Source organism: Mustela lutreola, chromosome 2, assembly GCF_030435805.1.
Source record: "Mustela lutreola isolate mMusLut2 chromosome 2, mMusLut2.pri, whole genome shotgun sequence".
Taxonomy (NCBI): domain Eukaryota; kingdom Metazoa; phylum Chordata; class Mammalia; order Carnivora; family Mustelidae; genus Mustela; species Mustela lutreola.
This window is the reverse complement of record NC_081291.1, coordinates 157699087-157720404: the sequence shown is the minus strand read 5'-3', so window position 1 is coordinate 157720404 and position 21318 is coordinate 157699087. Positions and strand designations below refer to the sequence as shown.

The 21318-nt window shown below is 34.6% G+C and overlaps 1 protein-coding gene across 5 annotated transcripts in view; it reads left to right on the top strand.

The window, feature by feature from the left end:
- The window catches only part of STXBP5L (syntaxin binding protein 5L), a 459224-nt gene that overhangs the window by 222751 nt on the left and 215155 nt on the right, over positions 1–21318 (top strand). For all 5 annotated transcript variants that reach the window (XM_059163941.1, XM_059163939.1, XM_059163940.1 and 2 more), the window contains exons 8-9: positions 722–805; positions 7018–7141. In XM_059163941.1, coding sequence (XP_059019924.1) covers positions 722–805; positions 7018–7141 — 208 coding nt within the window. The remainder of the gene's footprint in view (positions 1–721; positions 806–7017; positions 7142–21318) is intronic.

Genomic DNA, 21318 nt, shown 5'->3' with positions numbered 1-21318 from the left:
ACTACAAATATAACTCAGAATTATATGATAATAAAAATCATCTACATGGCAAGCGGTATTTAACTGAGTGAATCTTGAATATGATTATCTATTAATCATTATCTGCTCTCAAATACTTCTATTTTAAAATGAACCCAAGTATTTTGTTGTCTTATTTATTGATTTATAAATAAATAACCATTTTTAATGATGCAAATCTCTAGAATACCTTATCCACTTCTGAGGGTTCATAAATCACCAGTTTAATATACTGACATAAGTCAAAGAGAAAATAGGATTTTAATATAAAGAAATAAGCCAAATGTATGCTATATTTTTAAATGCATAGGACTGAATTGCATATACATTGGTTATTGACGTTATCCCATTTCATCCTTTATTTCATCTTCATTTTCTATCCCATTTTTCTTTTGTTCCAATTTTCTTATTTATTTTTATGTACATATGTGTATACACACAGACACACACACACATTTCCTCAATTTCTCTTGAAAATTGGGAATGAGGATGATTACATTGGGAATATTTATTGAAGCAGAGTTTATTTGCCATTTTTTTTAAATGTAGGAAATTTATATTCAGGTTCTGGAAAAATTGGCACTCTAAATATAATTGTATTTTACAATATGATTTTACTTTATTGTATTAACATTAAACTTTATTTGGAACAAGTTAAAATTAATGTTAGAATTATAAAAATGATTATTCTAATGTTTTCCAGCTGCTGATAGGTTATGAAAATGGTACTGTAGTATTCTGGGACTTGAAATCTAAAAGAGCAGAACTAAGAGTTTATTATGATGAGGTAAGTCACTTCTACTGAAATATTTGAAAAGAATATTATGACTTTGTACCTGTTTTCTACTTGTAAACTTTGTATGTTACAAATACTTTTAACATTGGGTAACTGTTCGCGTCTGACCCAGTGTTTCATATTGCCTGCTGGCATTTACCCGGGTTCCATCTCTGGATTGTTCTCCTGAATGAGAATTCTGCCTTGATTGACTATTTTGGGGTCCTTTTTGGCATCTTAATTTACATTGGTGCTTATTACCTCTCTTTTTGCTTATGTTAGGTTATATGGTTATTATGTCTTGCCTCATTGTCCTTAAAATCTTTAAAGACACTTTTCACACCTTTCTTAGAAAATTCTTTTTCTGTGACAGAAAACTTAAGAGATCAGTTTGAAAGGCCTTATCATATAATACTTCCCTTCTCAGAATAAATATTGATTTTGTAAATGGTAAACCTTAATAACAAGGGTAAGATCTTAAAGTGAGTTTTATTGTACATAGTTGAGATTTAATTAGGTTTTTACTTTAGTTGTTCAAAGATTGATTCTAGGCCATTAAGGATTTCCCCATTCAGAGGAAGTTAATGTGAAGATAGACTGGGGCAAAAAGTGAAAAAGTGTAATTACCTCTTGTAATTTTGGGAATAAATGTGATCATGTAAACTCTTAATTCAATTTAAAAAATGATAGAGTAAGGAGAGATAGGAAGAAAATACAGGCCAATAATCATTATCTGGTATCACCTGCACTTATATGAGAAGAATGCAGAAGAATTTAAGGCACCACTGATATAATAGGAAGAAAAAAATTTTTTAAAACACATATCTTTGTGTGCCACCTCCCATCCCCTCATAACAGTTGCATTTTTAAGTTTTGGTGCTTAAAGATATATGCCTTTGGATATCTCATAAGTATACACACCCCCAATTCATTTCTTAAGAGTTCTGGGAAACTAAGATTTTATGTTATATACAAGATACTTCTTGTAGTGAGAAAGAGTTCAGTGGTAAATGATACAGCAATTGGATAATCTGGTAATGACTGGTGGAAAATATTCTGACAGGTGATGTCTTATAATTATGCTCTTTGTGATCAACTTCTAGGGCATCTTGAATCATAAGGAAAGAAGGTCCTAGGGAGCTAAGCTAGATTTTTCTTTTATTAAAATACAAAATACAAAGATGATATTAGATATTGCTTCCTCTCTTAAGACTAGTAACTAGATAAGAGTACAAATATTATCTTAATAACCAATTGGAAAGAGTAGGTCTTCCAAAAAGGACATACAGAGAAAATGATAAAACAACTAGTTTTTTGTTTTTAAAGGTTTTATTTATTTATTTGACAGAGAAAGATCACAAGTAGGCAGAGAAGCAGAGAGGAAGAAGCAGGCTCCCTGCTGAGCAGAGAGCCCGATGCGGGGCTCGATTCCAGAATTCTGGGATCATGACATGAGTCGAAGGCAGAGGCTTTAACCCACAGATGTCCCAAATACTACTACTACTACTACTACTACTACTACTACTACTACTACTTCTCCTTCTCCTCCTCCTCCTCCTTCTTTCTTCTTTCTTCTTTCTCCCTTCTCCCTTCTCCCTTCTCCCTTCTCCCTCCTCCCTCTCCTCCTCCTCCTCTCCTCCTCCTCCTCCTCCTCCTCCTCCTCCTCCTCCTTCTTCTTCTTCTTCTTCTTCTTCTTCCTTTTCTTCTTCTTCTTCCTTTTCTTCTTCTTCTTCTCCTTCTTCTTCTTCTTCTTCCTTTTCTTCTTCTTCTTCTCCTTCCTCTTCTTCTTCTTCCTTTTCTTCTTCTTCTTCTTCTTCTTCTTCTTCTTCTTCTTCTTCTTCTTCTTCTTCTTCTTCTTCTTCTTTCTTCTTCTCTTCTTCTTCCTTTTCTTCTTCTTCTTCTTCTTCTTCTTCTTCTTCTTCTTCTTCTTCTTCTTCTTCTCTTCTTCTTCTTTTCTTCTTCTCCTTTTCCTTCTTTTTTAATTTATTTATTTGACAGAGAGAGAAATCACAAGTAGTTTGCAGAGAGGCAGGCAAGTCTCCTGCTGAGCAGAGAGCCCGATAAAGGGCTCCATCCCAGAACCCTGAGATCGTGACCTGAGCCCAAGGCAGAGGCTTAACCCACTGAGCCACCCAGGTGCCCCTCAACTAGTTTTTTTGTGGCCTAAAACACTGTAAAAGGAAGACTTTCTAACCTTAAAAAGTGAGTGAAAGTAATTTTGCAATGAAGTGTTTAAATAAGCATTAGTGATATTTAAGTAAGTAGAGTACTACACTATACCTACTTTATACCTAGAAATAGTTTTAAATATTGACTTACACATATACATGTATATATGCATACAATCTATTTACTTTAATGCATAATTATACATCCTATCATTTTAGTTAGTTAGTTATATACATGATATTAGGAGTTTAGGAGTTAGTTATATACATTATTTTACTGCCAAACTTTTAAAACTTTCTTCAGCACGTTACCTCTCATATTTAGAAAATTCTTTTTCTTTTCTTTTTCTAAATTTAATTTTATTTTTTCAGTGTTCCAAGATTCATTGTTTATGCACCATACCCAGTCCTCCATGCAATACGTGCTATCCTTAATAGCCACCACTGAGCTCAGCCATCCCCTCAGCCCACTCCCTTCCAAAACCCTTAGTTTGTTTCTTGGTCCATAGTCTTTCATGGTTCATCTCCCCTCTGATTTCCCCCAATTCACTTAATACTATTATGAAGTGGTTTCTCTTGATTACAATACAGTGATCTCTTGATTACTATACATAGTTACCCATTCATAGTCTTTTAAGTTCCTCATTAAACCTGTGGCTTTACATCAGCCCCTCCTTCCTAAAAATGGTTTCTTCCCTTGTTTTTGTCTTTCTACCTCATTTTTCACCCTTCCTTTTTCCATCACTGATTCTTTTCTTAGCTTTCCTTTAAATTATAGATACTCGAGTATTTTATGTCTTTACCTTCTTCATTTCACCTCCAGGTTGCATTTATATCTTCTCCCATCATTTCAAATATAAATTTTTATTCTAATAAATTTGAAGTCCTTGTATCTCTCACCTTTACTTTTCCCCTAACCTCTTGATCCATATATCTAATGATCTGTTGCATAAGCCCAGATAAATATCTCATTGGTAATGAATTTATACTTAAAGACCTAAAACTTTTCTGTTTTCTTTTTCAATTTTAAATTTTTTTTTATTTTATATTTTAAAAAAAGTTTTAATCTTAAATTTTTTCAAAATTATTTGTTTTTAACCATTAGAGTCATATTTGTGTGTGTGTGTGTGTGTGTTTTAAGATTTTATTTATTTATTTTACAGATAGAGATCACAAGTAGGCAGAGAGGCAGGCAGAGTGAGAAGGGGGAAGCAGGCTTGCCACTGAGCCGAGATCCCGATGTGGGGTTCGATCCCAGGACCCTCGGGTCACAACCTGAGCCAAAGGCAGAGGCTTTAACTCACTGAGCCACCCAGGTGCCCCCTTAGAGTCATATTTGATCCTTTCTTCTCTATATCTCATATGCTATATCAGTTTTGTAGTCTCTTAATTCTGTTTTTATATTGTCCCTCATTCATTTCTTCTCTTTTTTCAGTCCCACATTCAATGTCCTAGTCTAGGTTGTTAGGTTTTGCCTAAAAGACTATGGTAGCCTTTTAACTAATTGCATTTCCTCAGTATTTTTCACTAATAAGATTATCATTTTAAGCCATAGATCATATAATTCTCTACCTCAGAACCTCTGAATGGCTCCCAGTTATCAACAATACAAGTTTTTTTTTTTTTTCCTCTACTTGAGATTCAAGGCCCTGATGTTATCTTTTCCCTTTAGCTTAATGCAGTGTATGCTTCTATACACTCCTCACACTTCAGACATATTACTATTTCCTAAACATATTATTTATTTCCTACCTTAAAGCCTTTGCTCCAGCTAATTCCTTATCATGAACTCCTTTCTTTCCTATTTTGCATATCAAATCCCATTAACTTTGTAGCCACTGTAAAACTATTTCAACTACGAAAGTAGCCCCTTAAATAGCCATAGATGAATTGAAAGTTTTGCTTTGTAAATCCAAGATAATTTTCAGAAATAACTATATGAATTTACATATCAGCTGTGAAATTTTTATTTTATTACATCAATATTTCTAAATAATCTCTTACAGAGAAAACCCTCAGAGTTTAATATGAGGATATAGCCTTTTAATTCCTTGAGTAGCTGCTGTTTTTCCTTTTTTCATGTTGGTACCCAGCTTTTTGGGTTTTCTTTCTCTTTTTTTGTTTTGGAGAAACTCGATCACAGCCATGAGTTGACCAAACCAGCTAGTGTTTTATCTTCCATATTTTGTTTTCTATCTTTTAAAATTCTTCTTGAATTAGTTGTATTTGTGTGTGTGTGTGTGTGTGTGTGTGTGTGTGCGTGCACGTGTGTGTGTGTGTTTAGTAAACTCTTAAAGCTCTTTTTTAAAAAAGGAGTAGGGTATAATGAAGTTAAAAGAATTGGATACTTATCCATTAAATTTATTCAAATCCAGCTCTTCAGTAATAGACTGACGCCCTCTAATAGCAAGCTGGTTTTATATGCCTACTCTTTTGTACAATAAGTATACTTCTTTTATGGTACTTATTTTGCTTTTGTGTTGTAGCTGTTACTTTTCTATTTGTCTTCTTTAGTAGGTAGAAATTCAGTAAGATAGGAAGAAGGGTTAAGGCTGGAGATTCTCTCTCTGCCCACACCATTCGTAAGCAGAGAAGTTTGAGAGAACTTTAAATTGACTGAGGTTCATCAAGTTAACACATAGAAGAAGCCTTAAGTGGCATTTCCACTGAGCCATCTATAAAAGTGAGAATAAGCAAAGAAGAAGATGACAAGTGTTTTCTTTCTGTCTCTACTGAATGCTGGCCGAAAAAAAAAAAAAAAAGTGTTTACCTAGTAATGAAGAATACAGTGAGAGAAAACATAAGCCCAGAGTTTCATGTTATCTGTTTCATTTAACTAATCTTACTTATCTTGAGGTACAGCTTATATCTTATGTCCTTTATGATATGTCTAATGATTACTCTAGCCAACAATTATCTGTAACCCTGAATAATAATACGTATTATTTAGAAAACAAATAATAGTTTTAAATACACATATCTTAGGTTAGTATAGTGTATATATACATAAAAACTAAATCTTAGAAGTTCCAAACAATATTATTAACATTCCTTTATTTCAGTCTTCCTTATCTTGCAGTTTTGAAAGTTCCTTTAAGTAAAGAGTAACATTGTATACATCTGTTCAGCTTTTATGTCTTCTAGAGCTTCTCTCATTGTGATTCACACATTACTGAAAGACCAAATAAACTTCATGGTTTAGAAAGAATACAAAGTGGGAATATGTAATGATATTACTTATTCATTCAATAGATATTGAGTATCTACTTTATGCAAAGCATTGTGCTACCAATGGGAATAAAGCAATATATGGAAATGGAATAATTACTTTTAAATTTTATGTAACTCATATCTTCCGAGTAAATTTACAAAAGAATTTTTGAACTTTTCTTGCTTAAACCTTAAATTGCCATATAAATAGCATATGTTAGGGGTAATACAGTGATTGAGATTATGGGTTGTGTAGTTAGATAGAAGCTGGCTTTGAATTGTGTGACCTGGGCATGCATATCAGTTTCTTTAGGCCCTATTTCACCATGTGTAAATTGGAAAAAAAAAAATAGTACCTGCTTTATAAAATTAAAAGAGTTAACATAAATACTTTGGCAAGGGAACTGGCACATAGCAAGCCTCAGATAGTAGCTCTTGATGTAAATTATTACTTAAATTGGCTACTTTAAGTGGAAGTAAGCCTCTACCTTTCCAGAAATTATCTTCTTATAATCTTACTTTTGCTTTTATGTAAATAACTTTTCAAAGGATCATATAGGATACAAGAAGGACATAGAATTTACAACAAAAAGTTCTAGGCTATAATGATATTATGAAATGTACTGAACTTTTCTTTCTCTCGGGAGATGAGTTTTTGTAGTCTTCTGTAAGCTTATAGAGGATTGAAGCTGACGATAGTATGATCTGGGTCAGAAAAATTATTAATGTTTCTTAAGTATTTTTGATATAATAATTTTACCTCAGAATATTTTTCCTTTGGAATATAGAATGCTATAACATATCAACTTTCCCCCTCCTACTTGTCTTTAATTATTATTTCATTAGGCTATTCATTCAATTGATTGGCATCATGAGGGCAAACAATTCATGTGCAGCCATTCAGATGGTAGCTTGACCTTATGGAACCTGAAAAGCCCAAGTCGTCCTTTCCAGACCACAATTCCACATGGTAAGGTGTATGCTTTTAAAAGAAATAAACTCTGGAGATACAGTGCCTTGACTTGAAGTAAAACAGGTGGTATCAGTGTGTTTGGAAGAAAGTGATAGGATATACCTTCTGGTTCTAAATACCTTTTTATATCTCCTTCAGATCCCCTCATTATACCACTCTCCCTGTTTATCCACTTTCCTACTTTGTGATGCTTTTATAAAGACCTTTCCAAGCAAAAATTGCAGAATGGATGGTTGATGTATCTGAAGCAGTCCTTAGGGTTAAGGAGGTAGTGAGAATGACATTATATAGATCTGACTTTCAGACCTATTTCCTATACTATTTTATAGCTTGTCATTTTCTAGATTCTCTCATTTATTTCCATTTCTACCATTTGATTCCACCAAAGGTGAGAACTATGGTTTTTGCTGTAGATTGAATTTTTATTATCTTTCTTATCAAAAGGAGGTATTTATTTATTGTTTATGTTCCACCTAACTGGAAAGAACAAAAAGTTCAAATGAATAAATATCTTTTATTTGATGACCATATTATTTCTGAGAATGTTAGTGGTGATCTGAGTTCTATATTTCCATTATACCATTGGTTGTTTATAAGAATAGAGAGGTCAAATCCCAGTAGTTAATCAAACACATCCTACTTTATAGTTTCTGAGCACTTATTATAGTATCACATTTGTAAAATTTTGTATTATGTTTTTTATAATTGGTGACCCATAAGTCACAAGATGAAATTATTCCATCTTGTGTTCATTTGCCTTTTTTATACCATGCCTTTTTTTGTTGCATGCTTCACCTTCAAATGATTAAATTATTATAACATTTAACCTAACAGCTTTAGAGATTACGTTGCTTTTACACACGAAGTTTTAGATGCTTCATTTAAAGATTGAGATTATGGAAACCTTGGATAGGTGTTTGCTATATATATCCCACTCAGGTAGAATTATTTGTTTCTATGATGAGTTTACTTCTTCTTCCCACCCCTTACCCCCATTCCTTATGCTTTTTATTTTTATGTGTAAAATATGATTTATTCATAATTTTTCTACTTCAATTCTTCTCAACAGTCAACTTTTATACAATTTCTTTTTGGCTTGATTGGATATTTCTTATTTGCATATGTTTCACCATATCCATATTTATCAGTCTGGATTGTTTTCTATACAGTTAACCCTTGAACAATATGGGGGATGGGGCACTTATCCTCATGCAGTTGAAAATCTACATATAACTTTTGACTCCTCCAGAACTTATCTACTAATAGCCTACAGTTGACTAGAAGGCTTGGTGATAAACACAATTAACACACATTTCATATGTCATGTCTATCATATACTGTATTCTTACAATCAAGCAAGCCATAAAAAAGAAAATGTTGTTAGGAAAATAATAGCAAGAAAAAATATATTTACTATTTATTTTAAAAAAACTATTCCTTTGAATTAGTATTTTTGTATTCTTTGGCTAAATACCTAGTAATGTAACTGCTGGATTGTAGGGTAGTTCTATTTTTAATTTTTTGAGGAAACTCCATATTGCTTTCCAGAGTAGCTTGTGCACCTGAAACTAATATTACCCTGTATGTTAAGTAACTAAAATTTGAATAAAAACCTTTAAAAGAACTATGTATAAATGGAGTCACACAGTTCAAACCCATGCTGTTCAAGGGTCAACTGCAATTCTGATTTCTTGTTGAAGAAGATGAAATTCTGTTCACAGGTTGTTGAAAACATCAGCATCTATATCTCATATAGAGCAGATTAAATTCCTGCAGTCTTACCCATGATTTAAAGCAAATATCAGTGATTTTGACATATTCTTATGGTTCATTCTGTTACATTTCATTTCAGCTATTTTTATTTTAGAAAATAAAAATTTCTCTAAGTAGTACTTTAGCAGTATCCTATAAGTTTTGATATTATTTTATTAAAAATGTGTAATTTTCACTAATATTCAGTTGGAGGTATTTTCTAATTTCTATTATAATTTCTAATTATAGAAATTATATTTACACTATATTTTCTAATTTCTATGAGTTAGACATTTGTTTTCTAATTTCTAAAAATATATTTTGTTATAAATTTTTAAATGTAGTCAGAGAATGTGGCATGATACTAGTTCTACAAAATTTACTGTGATTTGCTTTAAATTAGACATACACAATTAATTACTATGAAGTTCCAAGAATGCTTGAGAAAATGTGCATTTCCTGTTACACAAAGGTCAAACTCTTTTTCTTTGCTCAGTTTTTATTCTTTGATTTTTCAATTTTGAGAGAGGTAAGTCAAAATCTCTATTATTACGGATTTTTCCCTGTAATTTTGTTCATTTCTGCTTTATATACTTTTTAAGTCAAGTAGGTCAAGGTGGCTGATAGCATTAATTAGGTCCTCTGATTTTACTGATATTTGACTAGGGCTTTCAATTTCTGAGTGTGGTATTAAAATTTCCTAATAATTATAGAATTATCTATTTTTTACTTTATTTCTGTCCTTTCTGTTTCATGTATTTTTGAGGCTTAATTGTTAGGAATCCATTAGGTTTTCCATAGAGAGCATATAGTCAGGTCTTTTTTATTCAGTTTTATAACATTTGGTTTGAGGGTTCAGTCGGTTAACATTAAATGTAATTATTGATGGAATTGGATTTAAGCATACCAACTTACTACTTGTTTTGTTGGTTTGATCTTTTTGTTGTTGTTGTTCCCTTTTCCTCCCCTTTTTGCCTTCTGGATTATTTGAAAGTTTATATTAGAATTCCATTTTAATTTACACGCAGGTATTTTATCTTCAGAACTTTTGTTTTGGGTCAGTTACTCTACTCTACCCTACTTTCCTAACTTTTCACAGTCTATTGGAGTTAACATTGTAGCACTTTACCAAAAAATGCAGAAGCTTCAAGATCATATATATTTATTTTTATTTACTTTTGCAATAGTTATATGTATTACTTATAAATACATTGTTATAATTTATGCTTTAAGTAGTCTTAAGCATTTTTTAATTAAAAGGAATAGATTCTTTTGTATTTTCTCTTATTTATTTCCTTTAATATAACTTTATATTTATAATTTTTTATAATTTCATTTGTTCTTGAAGGTACAGAAACATCATTTAGCAATTCACTTAGCTTTCCTTTATCTAAAAATTCCTCTTTTTTGCTTTTATTCTTGAGGAACGTTTTTGCTGAATGTAGATTTCTAGGTTCACAGTTTGTATGTTGTTTTTAAGGTGCTGAACACTTTAAAAATACTCCACTGTTTTCTGGTTTACATAGTTTCTTAGTGAGAAATGTGTGGTGTTTTGAATTTTGGTTCCCCTGTGTATAATGTGTCATTTTACAGTGGCTACTTTCAATATTTTTGTAACTTTTATTTCCAACAATTTGGCTATGATATGCCTAGTTTGTTTTCTTCAAGTTCATTCTATTTAGATTTCTACTGAGCTACAGAGCTTCATACACTTATAAATTTGTATCTTTCATAAAACTCAGGAAAATTTCAGCCTTATATTTTTTTCAAACGTATTTTTCTGCTCGAACCTCTCCCTACTCCTCATTCTGAGAAACCAGTTACCTGTATGGTAGAATTTTTACTATTGTCTCACTTGTTTCTGAGCCTCTCTTTTTTGTTGTTGTTGTTAATCATTTTTATCTCTGAATTTCAAACTGGATAATTCCCACTGATCTATCATCAATTTAATTGCTCTTTTCCTCTGTAATTTTCATTCAACTATTAAACCCTTAAGTTATTTTTATTTTATTTTTTTAAAGATTATTTTTTTATTTATTTGACAGATAGAGATCACAAGCAGGCAGAGAGAGAGGAGGAAGCAGGCTCCCTGCTGAGCAGAGAGCCTGATGTGAGGCTTGATCCCAGGAATCCAGATCATGACTTGAGCCAAAGGCAGAGGCTTTAACCCACTGAGCCACCCAGGCAACCCAAGTTATTAGATATTTATTCCACTTGCTACCTTTTTATATTTTCTGTTTTTCTGCTGCGATTTCTTCTTTTTAGTCATTATGAGTCCTTTTCTTTCTTTTCCTGTCCTTTCCTTTCCCTTTCTTTTTCCATATTGAGCTTCGTTATTTATAATCACTGCTTTTTTTTTAATTTTTTATTTTATTTTTTAATTTTTTTTTAAGATTTTATTTATTTATTCGACAGAGAGAGATCACAAGTAGGCAGAGAGGACAGCAGAGAGAGAGGAGGAAGCAGGCTCCCCGCTGAGCAGAGAGCCCAATGCGGAACTCGATCCCTGGACCCTGAGATCATGACCTGAGCCGAAGGCAGCGGCTTAACCCACTGAGCCACCCAGGCACCCTAAATTTTTTATTTTTTATAAACATATATTTTTATCCCCAGGGGTACAGGTCGGTGAATCACGAGGTTTACACATTTCACAGCACTCACCAAAGCACATACCCTCCCCAATGTCCATAATCCCACCCCCTTCTGCCAAACCCCCTCCCCCCAGCAACCCTCAGTTTGTTTTGTGAGATTAAGAGTCACTTATGGATTGTCTCCCTCCCAATCCCATCTTGTTTCATTTATTCTTCTCCTACGCACTAAGCCCCCATGTTGTATCACCACTTCCTCATATCAGGGAGATCATATGATACTTGTCTTTCTCTGCTTGACTTATTTCGCTAAGCATGATACGCTCTAGTTCCATCCATGTTGTCGCAAATGGCAAGATTTCATTTCTCTTGATGGCTGCATAGTATTCCATTGTGTATATATACCACATCTTCTTGATCCATTCATCTGTTGATGGACATCTAGGTTCTTTCCATAGTTTGGCTATTGTGGACATTGCTGCTATAAACATTCGGGTGCACGTGCCCCTTTGGATCACTACGTTTGTATCTTTAGGGTAAATACCCAATAGTGCAATTGCTGGGTCATAGGGCAGTACTATTTTCAACATTTTGAGGAACCTCCATGCTGTTTTCCAGAGTGCCTGCACCAGCTTGCATTCCCACCAACAGTGTAGGAGGGTTCCCCTTTCTCCGCATCCTCGCCAGCCTCTGTCATTTCCTGACTTGTTGATTTCAGCCATTCTGACTGGTGTAGGTGATATCTCATTGTGGTTTTGATTTGTATTTCCCTGATTCCGAGTGATATGGAGCACTCTTTCATGTGTCTGTTGGCCATCTGGATGTCTTCTTTGCAGAAATGTCTGTTCATGTCCTCTGCCCATTTCTTGATTGGATTATTTGTTCTTTGGGTGTTGAGTTTGCTAAGTTCTTTATAGATTCTGGACACTAGTCCTTTATCTGATATGTCGTTTGCAAATATCTTCTCCCATTCTGTCAGTTGTCTTTTGATTTTGTTAACTGTTTCCTTTGCTGTGAAAAAGCTTTTGATCTTGATGAAATCCCAATAGTTCATTTTTGCCCTTGCTTCCCTTGCCTTTGGCGTTGTTCCTAGGAAGATGTTGCTGCGGCAGAGGTCGAAGAGATTGCTGCCTGTGTTTTCCTCAAGGATTTTGATGGATTCCTTTCGCACATTGAGGTCCTTCATCCATTTTGAGTCTATTTTTGTGTGTGGTGTAAGGAAATGGTCCAATTTCATTTTTCTGCATGTGGCTGTCCAATTTTCCCAGCACCATTTATTGAAGAGGCTGTCTTTTTTCCATTGGACATTCTTTCCTGCTTTGTCGAAGATTAGTTGACTGTAGAGTTGAGGGTCTATTTCTGGGCTCTCTATTCTGTTCCATTGATCTATGTGTCTGTTTTTGTGCCAGTACCATGCTGTCTTGATGATGACAGCTTTGTAATAGAGCTTGAAGTCCGGAGTTGTGATGCCACCAACGTTGGCTTTCTTTTTCAATATCCCTTTGGCTATTCGAGGTCTTTTCTGGTTCCATGTAAATCTTAGAATTATTTGTTCCATTTCTTTGAAAAAGATGGATGGTACTTTGATAGGAATTGCATTAAATGTGTAGATTGCTTTAGGTAGCATAGACATTTTCACAATATTTATTCTTCCAATCCAGGAGCATGGAACATTGTTCCATTCCTTTGTGTCTTCCTCAATTTCTTTCATGAGTACTTTATAGTTTTCTGAGTATAGATTCTGTGCCTCTTTGGTTAGGTTTATTCCTAGGTATCTTATGGTTTTGGGTGCAATTGTAAATGGGATTGACTCCTTAATTTCTCTTTCTTCTGTCTTGCTGTTGGTGTAGAGAAATGCAACTGATTTCTGTGCATTGATTTTATATCCTGACACTTTACTGAATTCCTGTATAAGTTCTAGAAGTTTTGGTGTGGAGTCTTTTGGGTTTTCCACATATAGTATCATATCATCTGCGAAGAGTGATAATTTGACTTCTTCTTTGCCGATTTGGATGCCTTTAATTTCCTTTTGTTGTCTGATTGCTGAGGCTAGGACCTCTAGTACTATGTTGAATAGCAGTGGTGATAATGGACATCCCTGCCGTGTTCCTGACCTTAGCGGAAAAACTTTCAGTTTTTCTCCATTGAGAATGATATTTGCGGTGGGTTTTTCATAGATGGCTTTGATGATATTGAGGTATGTGCCCTCTATCCCTACACTTTGAAGAGTTTTGATCAGGAAGGGATGCTGTACTTTGTCAAATGCTTTTTCAGCATCTACTGAGAGTATCATATGGTTCTTGTTCTTTCTTTTATTATTGATGTGTTGTATCACATTGACTGATTTGCGGATGTTGAACCAACCTTGCAGCCCTGGAATAAATCCCAGTTGGTCGTGGTGAATAATCCTTTTAATGTACTGTTGAATCCTATTAGCTAGTATTTTGTTGAGTATTTTCACATCTGTGTTCATCAAGGATATTGGTCTATCGCACTCTTTTTTGATGGGATCCTTGTCTGGTTTTGGGATCAAGGTGATGCTGGCCTCATAAAATGAGTTTGGAAGTTTTTCTTCCATTTCTATTTTTTGAAACAGTTTCAGGAGAATAGGAATTAGTTCTTTAAATGTTTGGTAGAATTCCCCCGGGGAGCCGTCTGGCCCTGGGCTTTTGTTTGTTTGGAGATTTTTAATGACTGTTTCAATCTCCTTACTGGTTATGGGTCTGTTCAGGCTTTCTATTTCTTCCTGGTTCAGTTGTGGTAGTTTATATGTTTCTAGGAATGCATCCATTTCTTCCAGATTGTCAAATTTATTGCCGTAGAGTTGCTCATAGTATGTTCTTATAATAGTTTGTATTTCTTTGGTGTTAGTTGTGATCTCTCCTCTTTCATTCATGATTTTATTTATTTGGGTCCTTTCTCTTTTCTTTTTGATAAGTCGGGCCAGGGGTTTATCAATTTTATTAATTCTTTCAAAGAACCAGCTCCTAGTTTTGTATTTGTTCTATTGTTTTTTTGGTTTCTATTTCATTGATTACTGCTCTGATCTTTATGATTTCTCTTCTCCTACTGGGCTTAGGGTTTCTTTCTTGTTCTTTCTCCAGCTCCTTTAGGTGTAGCGTTAGGTTGTGTACCTGAGACCTTTCTTGTTTCTTGAGAAAGGCTTGTACCGCTATATATTTTCCTCTCAGGACTGCCTTTGTTGTGTCCCACAGATTTTGAACCGTTGTATTTTCATTATCATTTGTTTCCACGATTTTTTTTCAATTCTTCTTTAATTTCCCGGTTGACCCATTCATTCTTTAGAAGGATGCTGTTTAGTCTCCATGTATTTGGGTTCTTTCCAAACTTCCTTTTGTGGTTGAGTTCTAGCTTTAGAGCATTGTGGTCTGAAAATATGCAGGGAATGATCCCAATCCTTTGATACCGGTTGAGTCCTGATTTAGGACCGAGGATGTGATCTATTCTGGAGAATGTTCCCTGTGCCCTAGAGAAGAATGTGTATTCTGTTTCTTTGGGATGAAATGTTCTGAATATATCTGTGATGTCCATCTGGTCCAGTGTGTCGTTTAAGGCCTTTATTTCCTTGCTGATCTTTTGCTTGGATGATCTGTCCATTTCAGTGAGGGGAGTGTTAAAGTCCCCTACTATTATTGTATTATTGTTGATGTGTTTCTTTGATTTTGTTATTAATTGGTTTATATAGTTGGCTGCTCCCACGTTGGGGGCATAGATATTTAAAATTGTTAGATATTCTTGTTGGACAGACCCTTTGAGTATGATATAGTGTCCTTCCTCATCTCTTATTAGAGTCTTTGGCTTAAAATCTAATTGATCTGATATAAGGATTGCCACTCCTGCTTTCTTCTGATGTCCATTAGCATGATAAATTCTTTTCCACCCCCTCACTTTAAATCTGGAGGTGTCTTCGGGCTTAAAATGAGTTTCTTGGAGGCAATATATAGATGGGTTTTGTTTTTTTATCCATTCTGATACCCTGTGTCTTTTGACAGGGCCATTTAGCCCATTAACATTCAGGCTAACTTGAGAGATATGAATTTAGCGTCATTATATTGCCTGTAAGGTGACTGTTACTGTATATGGTCTCTGTTCCTTTCTGATCTACCACTTGTAGGCTCTCTCTTTGCTTAGAGGACCCCTTTCAATATTTCCTGTAGAGCTGGTTTGGTGTTTGCAAATTCTTTCAGTTTTTGTTTGTCCTGGAAGCTTTTAATCTCTCCTTCTATTTTCAATGATAGCCTAGCTGGATATAGTATTCTTGGCTGCATGTTTTTCTTGTTTAGTGCTCTGAAAATATCATGCCAGCTCTTTCTGGCCTGCCAGGTCTCTGTGGATAAGTCAGCTGCCAATCTAATATTTTTACCATTGTATGTTACAGACTTCTTTTCCCGGGCTGCTTTCAGGATTTTCTCTTTGTCACTGAGACTTGTAAATTTTACTATTAGGTGACAGGGTGTGGGCCTATTCTTATTGATTTTGAGGGGCATTCTCTGAACCTCCTGAATTTTGATGCTCGTTCCCTTTGCCATATTGGGGAAATTCTCCCCAATAATTCTCTCCAGTATACCTTCTGCTCCCCTCTCTCTTTCTTCTTCTTCTGGAATCCCAATTATTCTAATGTTGTTTCGTCTTATGGTGTCACTTATCTCTCGAATTCTCCCCTCGTGGTCCAGTAGCTGTTTGTCCCTCTTTTGCTCAGCTTCTTTATTCTCTGTCATTTGGTCTTCTATATCACTAATTCTTTCTTCTGCCTCATTTATCCTAGCAGTGAGAGCCTCCATTTTTGATTGCACCTCATTAATAGCTTTTTTGATTTCAACTTGGTTAGATTTTAGTTCTTTTATTTCTCCAGAAAGGGCTTTTATATCTCCCGAGAGGGTTTCTCTAATATCTTCCATGCCTTTTTCGAGCCCGGCTAGAACCTTGAGAATTGTCATTCTGAACTCTAGATCTGACATATTACCAATGTCTATATTGATTAGGTCCCTAGCCTTCAGTACTGCCTCTTGTTCTTTTTTTTGTGTTGAATTTTTCCGTCTTGTCCTTTTGTCCAGATAAGAGTATATGAAGGAGCAAGTAAAATACTAAAAGGGTGGCAACAACCCCAGGAAAATATGCTTTAACCAAATTAGAAGAGATCCCAAATCGTGAGGGGGGAGAAAGGGGATAAAAAGAGGTTCAAAAAGGAAGAAAGAAAAAAAAAAGAATAAAGAAAAAAAAGAAAGAAAAGAATTATAAAAAAGAAAACACATAAGAAAAATATAAAAAAGAAAAAATATATATATTGGATAAACTAGTTAAAAAACGTTAAAAAAGAAAAAGGTAAAAGTTAAAAAAAAAATTTACCAGAAGGCGAGGAAAAAAACAAAAAATGAAAAAGAAAAAAATTAAATTAACTGCAAGACTAAAAAAAATCACAGGGAAAAAGCCATGAGTTCCATGCTTTGCTTTCCCCTCCTCTGGAATTCTGCTGCTCTCCTTGGTATTGAAACTGCACTCCTTGGTAGTTGAACTTGGTCTTGGCTGGATTTCTTGTTGATCTTCTAGGGGAGGGGCCTGGTGTAGTGATTCTCAAGTGTCTTTGCCCCAGGCGGAATTGCACTGCCCTTATCAGGGGCCGGGGTGAGTAATCCGCTCGGGTTTGCTTTCAGGAGCTTTTGTTCCCTGAGCGCTTTCAGTAGAGTTCCGGAGGATGGGGAATACAAATGGCGGCCTCCTGGTCTCCGGCCCGGAGGTGCCGAGAGCCCAGGGCTCCACTCCTCAGTGCGCCCTCAGAGAACAGCGCCCAGTTACTCCCGTCTGCCTGACATCCGGCCGCGCTCCGAGCTCACCGAGCCTGCGACCGGTTCAAGGTAACACCGAGCTGTGAGCTTACTGTCGGCTCTGTCTCTGTAGCCGGCTTTCCCGTTCCAATACCCGCAAGCTCTGTGACACTCAGACACCCCCGATCCTTCTGTGACCCTGCGGGACCTGAGGCCACGCTGACCCCGCGTGGGGTTCGCCCAGGTTTAGCCTCTGGAGCGATGTCCCTCAGCGGAACAGACTTTTAAAAGTCCTGATTTTGTGCTCCGTTGCTCCGCCGCTTGCCGGGAGCCGGCCCCTCCCCCCGGGGTCTATCTTCCAGTCGCTTTGGATTCACTTCTCCGCCAGTCCTACCTTTCAGAAAGTGGTTGTTTTTCTGTTTCCAGAATTGCTGTTCTTCTTTTCTTTGATCTGCCGGGATGGATTTTCAGGTGTTTGCAATCTTTAGATAAGCTATCTAGCTGATCTCCAGCTAGCTGAAATAGTCTCCGCCTTCTACTTCTCCGCCATCTTGACTCCTCCCCCTATAATCACTGCTTTAAATCTTTGTTTGGTGATACCAAAATCTGCTTCCCTGGAAGTTGGATTCTGTTCATAAGAATAGCTCACATTTTCCTACTTCTTCACATATCTAATAATTGGAAATGTATAACACATATTATGGATATTATGTTGTATATATTATAGAATATATTTTGTTACCCCCTTCCTCCCTACCATGTGTGTCCTAAACTGGGAAGCCATATCTAGATTCATCATTTTTCTACAAAGTGATATTTTCTATACTACAAAAGTAAGCTTTTTCTGAAACTCAGATTATTGAACAGTAGTAGAAAAAGAGGGAGGGTGGTCACAGACTAGTTTACTTAATACCTGTTTCACTTGAGATTTGTACCGTGGTGACATTGCCCTTGTTGTAGCTGGTTTTCACTAGTACTACAGACATTATTTTTCTTTCACAGTAGGTTTTAATGGCTTCAAATACTTATTCTTCATTTATAATGCCATCAGCTAAACACATGCATACACATACACATGCATGCTACACACATGATCTTAAACCAAATCACATCTAATACTTAATAGTGACATTCTTGCTCAGAAACAGGACAGAGATGTCAACAATTACCACTGTTATTTAACATTTTCCTGAAAATATTATCCCATTTATTTAGACTTGAAAAAGAAATATGATATTTAAAAGTTTAGAGAATTCAAAATTATAATTATTTTTTTTGATAATGTAATTGTACAGCTAAAAAAATAAAACTAATTAGGAATACTATTAAGTATAACTCGAAAACTCTGTACACAGAACAAAATATGATGAGTAGATTAATACAGAACAAAATATGATGGGTAGATAAAACCATTTAAAAAGGCGAAAGATTTATGCAACCTCAAGAGAAACCAGAGTAGGGATAAAACCATTTTAAAAAATAGCATCCACAAAAATACCTGGAAATTAAACTTAAAATAACAGTGTCCTAAATAACAGTGTCTGCTAAAGGACATGAAGAAATCTGAAAAATGAAAAAAATACCCTATATATGCATGGGCAGATTAGTTATTATAGAGATGTTAGCTCCCCACATATTAATTCAAAATTCAGTTTGTTCCCAAGAAAAATAATAGGCTTTAAAAATTAGATGAGCTTATATGTAGCAAAAATAAACATGAAAATAGGAAAAAATATTTGAACAAGGAGTAATGGTCAATTACAGGCAGTTTGGAAGGTTAGATGCCCTAAACAATTATTGCTGAAATAAATACTTACTGAAATGAAATAATTGTTTTTAATATGTCATTGAGCTAACAACAATAAAAACAAGTTAAACTTAGAGATCCCTAAAAGCATTGTTGTTTAACTATAAATGCTGAGAGATAAATAGTAAAGAAAGAATTTGTATTTTTTTAAAAGATACTGTTTATTTGAAAGAGAGAGAGTGAGTACGAGCTGGGGGAGGTGCAGTGGGAGAGGGAGAAGACACCCCACTAAGCATGGATCCTGAAAGAGAGCTCCAGCCTAGAACCCTGAGATCATGACCTGAGCTGTAGACAGATGCTTAACTGAAAGAGCCACACAGGTACCCCTTGTCTGTAGTTTTATGTTACACTTAAGAGAACTTAAACTCCTATTAAAAAAAAATACAAATTTATTGAAATATAGTTCTCAATTCACTAAAGTGTATAATTCAGTGACTTTAGTACATTTGTTATGCAACCATCAACAAAATCTAATTTTAGAATATTTTTGTCATCCCCAAAAGACACCATACTCATTAATTGTCATTCCATCCCTACTCCTCCAGCATAGTAAATCTATTAATTGGTGAATACTATTCCATTGTGCAGATACACCACTTTTCTTTATCTACTCATCACCTGATGGACATTTGGGTTGTTCCCATATTTTGACAATTCTGAATAATTTTTCTGTGAATGTTTATGTGTAACTTTTGTGCCAGCATATATTTTCATTTCTCTTTGGTATAAATCAAAGAATAGAATTACTTGATCATATGACAATTCATATTTAACATTTTAAGGAGCTGTCAAATTATATTCCAAAGTCCTCAGGCTTTACATACTCACAAGCAATATTAGGTTTCCAACTTCTCTTCATCTTTATCAACATTTGTTAATATCTATCTTTTATTACACCCATCCTACTAGATATGTAGTAATATATTATTATAGTTTTGATTAGCATTTCCCTACTAAATAAAGATATTGAATATCTGTTCATGTGCTTATTTTCATTTCTATTATTCTTTGGAGAAACATTGATTTAGTTCCTTTGCCCATTTACAAATTCTTTTTTTTTTTAATTATTATTATGGTGGTGTAGCAGTTCATTATACAGTCAACCCTTGTACAACATAGGATTTGGGGTGCTTACCCTCTGTGAAGTAGAAAATTCACATATAACTTTTTTTTAATTGAGGTATAATTAACATACAATATTAGTTTCAGGTGTACAGCATAGAGATTGAACAACCCCATATGTCATGCTGTGCTCACCACCATAAGTGAGGTTACCATCCATCACCATTACAATTATTACAATATGATTACATTATATTATATTACAACATTATTACAATATTATTGACTATATTTTCTATGTTATACTTCTCATCTTCATAATATATTTATTTTATAACTGGACGTTTGTACCTCTTAACCTTTTTTATCTGTTTCACTCATCCCCTACCCACCTCTCCTGTGGTTACCATCAGTTCTCTGTATTTCAGTCTGGGTTTGTGTGTTTGTTCATTTTTTTTGTTTTTTAGATTCTATATGTTAGTGAAATCATATGATATTTGCATTTCTCTTGACTTTTTTCACTCAGTAGAACACTGTCTAGGTCCATCCACATTGTCACAAATAGCAAGATGTGATTTTTTTTATGGTTGAGCAATATTCCATTGTGTGTGTGTACACAAAATCTTCTTTATATATTCACCTATGGATGGACAGTTCCATTTTTTTGGCTATTGTACATAATGCTGCAATAAACATAGGGAAACATATGTCTTTTTGAATTAGTGTTTTTGTGTTTTTTGGGTAAATACCAAGTAGTGGAACTACTGGATTATATGGTATTTCTATTTTTAATTCTTTGAGAAAACTCCATACTGTTTTCCATGGTGGCCACACCAGTTTACATTCTCACCAGCAGTGCACTCGGGTCTATTTCCCTTGACACCCTTGTTATTTCTTGTCTTTTTTATTCTGGCCACTCTGACAGGTGTAAGTTAACATCTTATTGGTTTTGATATCCATTTCTCTGATGATAAGTGATGTTGGCGATCTGTATGTCTTCTTTGGAAAAAGGTCTATTCAAGTCTTCTGGCCTATTTTTCAATCAGATTGTTTTTTTGTTTTGTTTTGTTTTTTTGTGTTGAGTTTTATAATATCTTTATATATATATATTTTTGGTTTTTTTAATATATTTTGATACTTACCCTTATCAGATGTATCATTTATCAGATATATCATTTGCAA